At 45.8% G+C, this 11,553-nt stretch overlaps 1 protein-coding gene across 1 annotated transcript in view; it reads left to right on the forward strand.

Moving 5' to 3' along the window:
• The window catches only part of LOC124524907 (contactin-associated protein-like 3), a 193,182-nt gene extending 185,097 nt beyond the window's left edge, over positions 1-8,085 (forward strand). Inside the window, 4 exon segments of the mRNA XM_047097349.1 lie at positions 2,292-2,519; positions 2,738-2,832; positions 2,834-2,903; positions 7,892-8,085. Of these exon segments, the coding sequence (XP_046953305.1) occupies positions 2,292-2,519; positions 2,738-2,832; positions 2,834-2,903; positions 7,892-8,085 (587 nt within the window).
• The last annotated feature ends 3,468 nt before the right edge of the window (positions 8,086-11,553 follow it).

Below are 11,553 nucleotides of genomic sequence, written 5' to 3' on the forward strand. Positions count from 1 at the left end.
AGCCTGGCCAAGATATGTTTCATAAAATTCTTTTTTTTTTTTTTTTTTGTGATTGTAACAATGTAAACATGTCCCTGATTTTAGTTGCTTGTAGAGGCCTTTTACACAGCACTTACTTGTGCAACTTTAAAATTACTTAACAGAATTTTATAAGTCCAAGTAGCTCCCAATAATTTATTCAAAGTTTCCCAAACTTAGATCATTTTTCTTAAAGATATGACTCTTTTCCAAAGCCGAAGGAGCAAGGATACAAAAGATTGGACTTTCAGGAAGGACAGACTGAAATAGTGAGATGAAGTTTAATAGGAAAAAAGGCGAGACGTGTAACGAGATTGAAGAAATCCACCACCTGAGTTTGTAGGGGAGGCAAAACTTTACATCTCCCCTCTTAAGGTTTCTAGCTAAACCTCAGCATTAAATTGACCCGAGGCAGATTAACAAGAGAAAAGCATGTAGATTTTTAAATGTATATGGTGCCTCCGTAGGAAAATGAAGACCCAAAAAGCAGATAGTGTTTATATGTTAGATTGAACACAGGGTATAGTAATTGTGCATGAGTAATTAAATGTACGGGGGGGGGGACAAATGGGGGTAGGAGTTACTTTAACAAGGTTTGCGTGTACAGATTTCTCCAGCCTGACCCCCTTCTCACAGGGGACCCTCTTCCCCCTAAGAAAATAATAGTTCTTTATTTTTCACAGCACCTAGCATGTATGTATTAGATTATCCATATCCAATCAAAACTATTTATAGTTACTTATAGTATCAGGAAGTGGAGACAAAAGGGCAGTACCCCCTCAAATACTCAAACTCCATGGCAATAAAGATTGTCCTGTAAGAGTTTGCAACATCAAGATAGACTGGATCAGAGCTGAGATTCTCAGGGTGAAGTTAAAGACGGACTATTATGCCAATCCAAAAAAACACTTCTAGAATGTATACATATATTTTATGGAAGGTATGTGCATCTGTTAAAGGAGAAAGAGCAGTATAATGACTCCCATTTACCAGTCCCTTAATGTGAATAATTACGAACATGTCCAAAAGATACTGACATAATAAAAGGGATAATACCCTATTGAAAAGGGGGTTACTATAACCAGCTCGGATACAGGTCCCCCCGCTTGAGAGACCTTTGTTTACTAAGGTCTAGTGTTACTTTGTTTTTATTTTTTTATTAAAAAAAATTTTTTTTAATGTTTATTTATCTGTGAGAGGGAGACAGTGTGAGAGGAGCAGAGAGAGAGGGAGACACAGAATCCGAAGCAGGCTCCAGGCTCTGAGCTGTCAGCACAGAGGGTGACTCGGGGCTCGAACTCACCAACCTTGAGATCATGACCTGAGCCGACGCTCAACCGACTGAGCCACCCAGGTGCCCCGTTACTAACTTTCAGTAGGAGTAAGGGCACTCATGGTAACCTCTGCAGATCCCTTGACGCAATGCCCAGCCTGCGGAAGCCAGCGCATAAATTCTTGGTAGTTGTTCATGGTTGTTAGGAAGTCAGCCAGCTCGTTGACTGAAGCAGGGAGGCAGTGTGACAGCAGAGGCCACACGTCCTTACTAAGTTGAGGTGGCTTCCCCTGTGGGGTACACGGATGCCCCCCCCCCGACTCACTGCATTGAAACATTTGGAGTCTACACTTCATTGCCGCCGGTCAGGTTTGGTGGCCATTGAGCGAGAGCACTGAAGGCCTGACCATCGTCGAAGCGAAGGAATTGATGAGGTCTCCTGAGTCAGTCCCCCGCCAACCAGTCTCCGTCAGAGTGGGGTGAGGGCCGGGAGAGGCAAGCCTCAACTTATGGAAAGGGGGCAGAGGCCATCACCGGAAAGGGGGGAGCGGCAGTGGGGTGTTGTGGGGTCCCCCCCCGTGGCGCCTGCGGTTAGCGGGGGACCTCTGTCAACAGTGAGCCAGACCTAAGTGCACGTGGGGAGATCAGAGCTGCGGTAAGGACTCCCCCAGAGCACCGCCGTCCCCAAGCTCCGGAGACTATCACTGTGACCGCCTCGATTCTGGGCCCCAAATCCTGTTTCAAAGTACTGTGATGATCATTTGGAAAATGCCGCCGCAGAGGATTTTTAATTCGTTTGGAACGCGTGGCTGCATCCGGGGCGGGGGGCGCGGCGTGCCCACACGCAGAGTTGCACCGGGGCGTCGTTCACCAAGGCCGCGGGTGCCAGGGCCGCGGGCACTGGCTCTGGCTGCCTCTTCCTAAGCAGGGAAGGACAGGGGACCCGGGGGGAGGGTGCTGCGGCCGCGCCCTAACGCGTGCCCCGCTTCTTTGCCCGCAGAGCCCCCCGGCGCGGACCCGGACACGCTGCGGGCCGGCGCGCGCGGCTTCACCGGCTGCCTCTCGGCGGTGCGCTTCGGCCCCGCCGCTCCGCTCAAGGCCGCGCTGCGCCCCGGGGGCCCCGCCCCGGTCACGGTGCGCGGCCACGTGGCCGCCGCCCGCTGCGCGGAGGGGGCGGGGCCCGGAGCCCCGGCGCGGGAGGCCACCCGCCCGCTGGCAGGTGGCGCAGGTGCGTTGCCCCCCTCCGCCCGCGGTCCCCCGCCCCGTCCCTCCCCGGAACTTTCCGGAGCCCGCGGCGGGCCGGGCTGGGCCGGCCCCGCTCGGGCGTGGGGTTCGTGCGCGTTTCTGGCACACGGTGGCCCGCTCTTCTGCCCGCGTGACGCTCGCGCGCGTCGCCGAAGGCCCCCTTCCCTCTCGCCGCTGTCATTCTCCCTTTTTCTACCGTAGGTGGCTCTGGACCAACGGACGGGGGACAGCCCTTAGTTACTGCTGACGGGAGGGACTCCGCCGTCATCGGAGGTAACAGGGCTGTGAATGACCCGGGGCCCTGGCGTTGTTGTCACCGTTGGCCGGATCCAAAAAGCGTCTGTGGGGATCCGCGCTGTTGTTCCGGGTCGATGCGGGACGCAGGACACTGGCCGATGGTCCCCGTGTGACGGCCCCGAAGGCAGCGTCTGGAGGCTGTTAGTTCAAGGCCCCGGTGGCTCCACGGAGACGCTTTTTACATAGTTGCCAGACTGCAGCATAATAAGGTTTTTCATTTGAAAATAGCCACTGATATTTCTCAGGATATGTATGCTTAAGACGCATTCACCTTTACTTCTCCGATTCAAAATAGCCACGGGCCTCTCAGTCCATTAGCCCAAAACATTTAAAAAAATACTATGAAAAGTAGGGGCGCCTGAGTTGGCCCAGTCAGTTAAGCGTCAGACTTTGGCTCAGGTCGTCATCTCACAGTGCGAGAGTTCGAGTCCCACGTCGGGCTCCGTGCTAACAGCTCACAGCCTGGAACCTGCTTGGGATTCTGTGTCTCCCCCTCCCTCAGCCCCTTCCCTGCTTGCACTTTGTGTGTGTCTCTCTTTCTCTCTCTCTCTCTCTCTCTCTCTCTCTCTCTCTCAAAAACAAACCTTAAAACAATTTTTTTAAATAATATTAAAAGTAAAACATACATTGGGAAAAACACCTAAACTAGGCAAATTGTCATTTTCCTAAACATAAAGGTAGACAAGATAAAGATTTTTCTTCTAAAAATTTTTTTTAAAGTTTGTTTTTGAGAGAGAAAGAGAGAGGGGCACAGAGTGCAAGCGGGGGAGGGCTAGAGAGAGTGGGGGGCACAGAGTCCGAAGCAGGCTCCAGGCTCCAAGCCGTCAGCACAGAACCGATGCCGGGCTCAAACTCACCAACCGTGAGATCATGACGTGAGCTGAAGTTGGATACCTAAGGGACTGAGCCACCCAGGCGCCCCCTAACATAAAGATTTTTGTAAGCATAAATATGTAAAACTGTTTCTGGTGTCAGTGTTATCTTAGATTTATATACACTTCTATTTATAAATATAATTACTTATATATTTACATAATATATATATTTTTAGTGTCACATGTATTCTATAAATGTGACACAAAAACTGAATGTAATATAGCTCTTTCAAGCAAAGCCTGATAGCTAAACTTTATGTATATTCAAATATATATTCCCATTACATAGGAACTCCTATGTAATGGGAATATATATTTATAGGAATATAAAATACTTCTATTTCATACGTTTAATATATTTGAAGAAGTAGAAGTAATTGCATCTTAAATACCTCCCAGTGTATTCTCTGAAACAGGATTTATGTAGGTCTCGTTTAAAGAATGAATAATCAGGTCTCCCTCCTTATCAAGAAACATTTAAATGTATTTACTTAGATTAATGCGATGTGTCCGTTGCAAAGTCAGCTGGGTAAGGAGGAAGTGCACTGCTGGTCATTCCCTTGCTGTTCCAGAGAAGAGACTTAGTCCCAGAGCCGGTGACCCCACTGGCAGTCCGCTCTTCAGGGGGGGTGTGCACCAGGTCAGATCGAATCTGTTCATTTCGCTTCCGTTCATAAAAGACACCAAGCTTCTCCAGACCGTGAGCAAAGTGTTCAGACATTTTCAAGTGCCGACCAAATCTATGTAAGAAAGTTAATATTCCCTTTCTTCTCTCAACCATTTCTATTTTTGTGATGAGTGAAGTATGTGACGCCCCGCCCCGATTTCACGCCTCCAAGAACAAATAAAAAGCAAATGTGTTACTTATAATGTGTATCTAAAAAGAATACTTTTGTGTTAAATTTTAAATCAAAACTTAATCCTCAGCCGTTCTCATTTATTTTTAATGAGGGGACTTCACTAGGAAGCAAAAGCTAATTGAAAATAAATCAAGAGTGATTAATGTTTTCCAAATAGGAATCACAGTCCAAAACGGGGCAAAATATCGTGGTTAGTGCCTTTATTAGAGCAACGAAAATAGTCAAATTGATGACAGAACGGATGTGGTCTTCGGCGCTTTGTCGCGTTTGGTTAAATATCATTGACAAGATGTACGAAGTGAGTAAGTCGCACCAGTATTATTCCCCTGAGAGGTCCTAATTGGCTCCTGATAGGTGGGTTCTGCATTGTGCGTTATCGTTTTCTCCTCTTGCAAGCAAAGAGAACAATATAGGAGAGAAGTAATCTCAATAACATTGAAACCTGGTAAACCAGAGATCACGGAGGGTTCCTTGCCAAGGGACCCATACTGTAGCTGGGCAGAAAGGGACAGACGTGTCAGTAGATGGAGGGCGGGCAGATCTGAGTGCTTGTCACACACACATTTACCCCGGAATTGCTGAAGGGAAGGTTATGGAATGCGTCTGATGCATTATTCAAGTTATCTCAATCTTCAGAGAGTGGCCCGAGGACAGAGGTGGTTCTAAGACCCCACCCGAACTCACAAAACAAACAAGCTAGTGATCAGTTACATACGTAACAGCGTGGATGTTTCCGTATAATGGTGACAGTAATTGTATAATCAAGTGGCCCGATCGCTGTTATTGAGAGTTGCTGTCTCTGACTCTAAAATTGGACATGATATAGCTCTTTAAAGCGAAGTCCTGTAAGTAAACATAACAACAATTAAAGCAGCTCTACTGTTTGTTCTCATGTGAGATGTAACAGTTTGAGAGTGATGCTTATTCTACCTATTGATATTTAAGAATATTCAAAAAATCATGAATATGCTACCCGTCTCAGGGAAGGAAGGGTCTGGGTTCCTGAGAGCATGTGTTCAGGAATCTCTGTGACCAAATATACCCAACCAATTTTGAGGTTGTTGGATCCCATTATGCTTTTTTTTTTTTTAATATTTATTTATTTCTGAGAGAGAGAGTGCGAGCGGGGGAGGGGCAGAGAGAGAGAGGGGGAGAGAAATTCCCAAGGAGGCTCCACACTGTCAGCATGGAGCCCGATGCGGGGCTCGAACCCACAAACCGCGAGATCATGACCTGAGCCGAGGTTGGACGTTCAACCGACTGAGCCACCCAGGCGCCTCTCCATCACGCTTCTTTATGTCTGTCCCAGAGTATAATGAAGAATCTTCCTTTTTATAATACACATTTTGATTCACATAACAAAACAATAACGTGTTTTCTAGCATTTGCTAATTAGAATACTAATGCCTACGTGAGTTGTCTTAAAAGCATATTGACTAGTGAATGCTTTAAAAAAATTTTTTTTTTGCCTCTTTGTTTTGGTCTAGATTGGACATGCGTTCTTCACTACTATGATAGCTTGAGCGAACACTTCTAGACCTCATTTGAACACCCCACCCCTGGTAGCGCTTTAAAATAGTCTGAGGAACTTTTAAGACAGCTCTGATGTCCCAGCCTCCCACCCAAAGATTCTGAACTATTGTCTGCTATGCACCCAAAGTTGCGAACCACTGGCGTAGCAAATGTTTTCGGTACTTCAAGCATTTCCAACGGGAGATCTCAAATAATCTACTTTCCACAGAGTTGGATGGTCTCAATATGTCCAAAGTTTAACACAATGGCATAGTGATTATTGCTGCGTGATAAATTGCCACCGCTTAAGGCTGAACCCAACGCACTTTGATTATTTCGCGGTTTCTGTGGGTTAGGAGTCGGGGCACAGCTTAGCCGGGCCCTCCGCCGAGGGTCGCATGAGGCTGTGATCGAGGTGTCCACCCGGACCGGAGTCTCATCTGGAGATTCCTCCGGGAAAGGAGTCCCGTCATCACCTGCATGCTTGTTAGCAGCATTGAGTGGCTTGTAGCCGTAGGACTGAGAGCGTCTGCATTTTTGCCGGCTGCTGACCAGAGCCTGACCTCAGCCCCTGGAGCCTTCCCTGCAAGTTCCCTGCCGTGTAAGGTTTCCCACCCTGACCGCTCACTGCCTCACGGCTGGCAGGAAGAGGGACGGACAGTCCCATAAAACAGGGGCTGCAGCCTTATGTAACAGAATCCCATAATCAGGTACAGCGTATCACCTTTGTTCCATTTTGTTGGGTAAAAACAAGTCACAGGCCCTACCCACAAACAGTGGAAGGGGGTCACACAAAGGCATGGACCCCAGCAGCGGAGATCACTTAAGACTCTTCTAGCCTCGTAGAAACAAGCGTATGCACACCACAGATGTGTGAGTCAGCAGTATCTCAGCAGCAAGTTTTCATTAAAATACGTAACACCATCAGGGCACCCGGGTGGCTCGGTTGGGCGTCCGACTTCGGTTTAGGTCATGATCGCATGGGTCGTGGGTTTGAGCCCCGCATCGGGCTCTGCGCTGGCAGCTCGGAGCCCGCTTCGGATTCTGTGTCTCGCTCGCTCTCTCTCTCTCTCTCTCTCTCTGCCCCTCCCCCACTCGCGCTCTCTGTCTCTCAAAAAAATAAACATTAATAAAAAATAAATTAAGGAAAAACACACGTAAGCATTTAACTACTCTATGACAGGTCTATACTGCCTATACTTTTAAAATAATTAAATTATGGGGCGCCTGGGTGGCTCAGTCGGTTAAGCGTCTGACTTCAGCTCAGGTCACGATCTCGCGGTCCGTGAGTTCGAGCCCCGCGTCGGGCTCTGGGCTGACGGCTCAGAGCCTGGAGCCTGTTTCCGATTCTGTGTCTCCCTCTCTCTCTGCCCCTCCCCCGTTCATGCTCTGTCTCTCTCTGTCTCAAAAATAAATAAACGTTGAAAAAAAATTAAAAAATAATAATAATAATTAAATTATTAGCATGAAGCGAGGGCGTGACCACGTTGTAGTTCTGAAGGTAAGCGTGAGGGCATTAACTGAAAGTGATGCTGATCGATCTTTAGGACGAGGGCATAAAACTGCTGTATCTAAAGGATGTATGGACTTAGAAGTAAACTCAGTGCTATAGTACCATTTGGTTTCTAATTTTCTGGTGAGATATATATATATATATATATGATGAAATATATATATGATGTAACATGATGTAATATATATATATGATGTAATTGATATATAGAGAGAGATGATGTAAATGATGCTCTATATTATAGTAGATTATGAAGCTTATATTCTGACCATGTTTTTCCTTTCTCTCCTCTCACTAGGTGTGATAGCCGTTGTAATATTTATTTTGCTCTGCATCACGGCCATAGCTATACGCATTTACCAACAGAGATGGTTGTACCACAAAAATGAATCGAATATTCCAAAACACGGAGACAATGCCGAGACCGCTCTGAGAAGTGAGCTCAATCTGCAAAGTACAGTCAGTGAAAGCCAGAAGGAGTATTTCTTCTGATGGGCAGTAGAGGCTCACTCATGCATGGCCCTGGTGACGCGACTTTCGGGCTGAGCCAGGGGCTCCCAGGGGATGACGCCCCCTCTCGTCCTCTTGGGACAGACGGTGGCCGTGGGGCGCCGTCAGCTTGCTCGTGTGTGGCCCCAGGAGGCCCTGCTCAGTGCTGCTTCATGATCTATTGATGTAAAAGTGACTTCGGTGTGCTCATTAATCACTGTGTGGCAGTTTCTGACTGTTCTGACCTGATCTTTGAAAATTCAAATGTATTTTGCATAATGACTCTGGGTGTTAAGTGAGGGCAAGGATTTGAGCTGTGGCTCTACTCGCTTAAGACGGGGACACAGACGTTTATAAAAGTCAGAGTTGGACTCTGATGTGCGTTGTGTGGAGGTCTGTATTTTGCTTCCCTTATCGATCACCTGCTGACACTCGTAAAGCAGGAAGTGTTTCTCAGATGGTGTTCGAGTGGTTTCCATCTTCCTGCACACCAGAGCCTGGTGGCCAAAAATGCATTCGAGACTTGGAAAAGAACATTTTTGGGCTGCTTGTTTTTACTATTTGTCTCTTTTAAGTCCGTTTGCATACGTTTTAGTGACGAAGTGCATCTTGAATGTCAGCTACGAAATTCTAGTCTTCTGTTCATTTATGGAACAGAAAAATGCATAGGTAGCAAAGTGTGTAAAGCATTCTGATCTGCAATACTTTGCGTATTTTACTCTGTAACTGCTCATTTTAATCTTTGTAAATTATGATAAAGATGACCTCATGATCTCCCCCAAAACATCTATTTTCTAACTAAACCTGTGCCCAGGTATGAACTCTATATTTAACACTGCAAATGTATCCTTCACCCATTTCATTTAAATGAAATATAATCTTGAATTTATTTCCTTCAAATGTGGGGTGATGAGGTCACTATCATTTGTTGTCCTGTGGTTCCCTTTTTTCTGAGGTTGTCACAACAATCTGGTTTCTTACGACTGTCTTTTCATTTACTAGGGAAGAGTCACAATTTGGAACTAAAGCTCTCCATTTCTTTTTCTAAATCCTGAACTGATCCACGCAAACCCTGGATTCCCCGAAGGTGGAAGGATGCTTTTGCGAAGGGAGGGCGCGGGCTGTAGGATCTGAGTTAAATCTGGCGTTCTGCTCAAGCATCTGGGATCTCGGGGTCCGCTTCCATTAGAGCCCCCCAAATCGACCAGCTCATTTCATAGTAGGGTATATTTGCATCCGAGGGGAGCAAAGAACGTACACGAACCGCGGGAATCGTGCCAGGAACTCCTTTCGCGGCAGTGGTCACGAGATGACTGTGTGCAGCCCACCATTTGCACCCAACAGCCAGTTACACAAATGATGTGCCGCCCTCTTCAGATGCCACTTGGCCACGTGCCTGCTGGGAGTCAGATTGCTCCCTTTGACCCCAATGGGACCACCTGGGACTATACACATTTAGCCTTGCTATTACCTTTGAGTGCACACCTACTTTTCTGTGATTTTTTTTAAGGAATAGAAACAGCCTCTATACTAAGTCTTTTCTCAAGAAAACCCCTTTTTTTGTTTCTTAGGGTTTCATATTAGTTTTCTATGGGGTGTAACAAACCACCACAATGTAGTGGTTTAACGCGACACACGTTTAGCGTCTCGCTGTTTCTGGGAATCAGGAGCTAGGCGTGGGTTTTCTGTTTCCTAAAAAGCTGTAATGAAGTGTCAGCCCGGGCTGTGTTCTCATCTGGAGACTCAGCTAGGGAGTCCTCGTTCTTAACGGTTATTGACGACATTCCGTTCTGTACTTCTGGAAGATTCACGGAAGCCTGCTTCTGTTCAGGGCTAGCAAGAGAGAGCGCTACTCTAGTGCAAGTCTGCAAATACGAGGGAGTTTTATGGAACATAAAGTGATGATGGGAGTGACAGCCCATCTCCTTTGCCAAATTCTGTTGGTTGAAAGTAAGTCACAGGTCCTGCCCACGCTCAAGAGGAGGGGTTTATGTAGGACTTGTAACCGGCAGGCTGAGATCATGGGGTCCCTTTAAAGTCACTCTCTACACTTCTATATCTTTATTGAAGTTTCTTTAAGTGAGCGATGAAGGATTTTCGGGATCTCAACATAGTAATACATGAGAAACCTACCTTGATGAATGGTATCCATACTTTTCGCCCAAAAGGTCTGTGCAGGTCGGGGAAGGATTCGACGCAAAATCATGGGCCCTGTTGCTTCTACGGAATGCATAGTTGAATGTGAACATCCTGAAATCGTTGCAACTTTAACAGATGATCATGTTGAGTTCCAAGAGAATTCATCACTTTGGTAGCTGGAATTTTACAGATTTATAGATAGGGCAATCCGTTGTACTCTGCTCTCTTTTTAAAAGAGAAAACAAAATGTTTCTACCAAATTGCGGTGATGTATAATCCACTTTACCGATTTGTAAACGTCAACCTGCTTATTTGTTAATAAAATAACGTTTTTGAATTAAATTAGGAAAATATTTTTAAGAGAAATTGACTGGAATTTGAATTGTGAATTATATTGTTTTTTCCCCTAATCTATTAAAAAATGTGCAAATGTCTCCATTCTGTAATGGTGTGTGTGCTACGTTACCCATACTGTCTACAGAGAGAACACTGTGGTATGGTAATATTATTTGTGATGGTATTTAAATTATCAAACACAAAGTAAAACACAAAGTACCTAATAGGTACTGATTATTACAAGCTAAAATACCCGTGAAGGTAGAAGTCTAAACCTTTGCCAGAGAACAATAATTTAACAACCAGGAAGTTATTTGTTGAGTTGAATGTTTACGATACACTCAAAACTGGTTAAACGTGATTTTCCCCAGAGTTGAGTTTCTAGAGCACTCTAAATATACAAATTCCAGTTGCAAATAACATCCTGCTATGAAATAAATGTTGAAAGATCATAATTCCCCAAGATCTATTTCCCGGGAGAAAAGGAAAATAGTTGGGAATTAACACTTGTTATTGGGACTGGCATTTGAGAACTTCTGTTTGCTCCATTATTAAGTGAAGACCCCCCCCCCCCCCCGCTTCATTCCCTCCCTCCCCAGTATTATTTAACAATGTCGAAAAACCTATCAGGGCATTCTGTTTGTCTAGAATAATCACTGCTTCCGGAACTTTTTCACTTTCTTTCCTGTAGCACATCTGATAGGTAGTTGTTTTCAACGGGCTTTCTGAAAATAAACTATTAAGTTCATGGCTCTTGAAGGAGGACAAATATGATTGCAGCGTTTTCCATATCGAGTATACAGTTGCTCTGACAATGCAGCTGGGTTATCGAAATAGTCGACCGCCAAGGGAGATGCGGTGGACCCATGTCGAATGAAAACATGTTTACTGGGTTGCTTAATCTATTGTTTTGCAATCCATGTACTAACCTGGATTAGGTTAAAGAATCCTTTGGCGCCTTCAATAGATCCTGGCTGATTCCCCCTTCCCCCGCCA

Source organism: Lynx rufus, unplaced genomic scaffold, assembly GCF_022079265.1.
Source record: "Lynx rufus isolate CCGP_SWC_20201006 ecotype Redwood Valley unplaced genomic scaffold, mLynRuf1.p SCAF_10, whole genome shotgun sequence".
Classification (NCBI taxonomy): domain Eukaryota; kingdom Metazoa; phylum Chordata; class Mammalia; order Carnivora; family Felidae; genus Lynx; species Lynx rufus.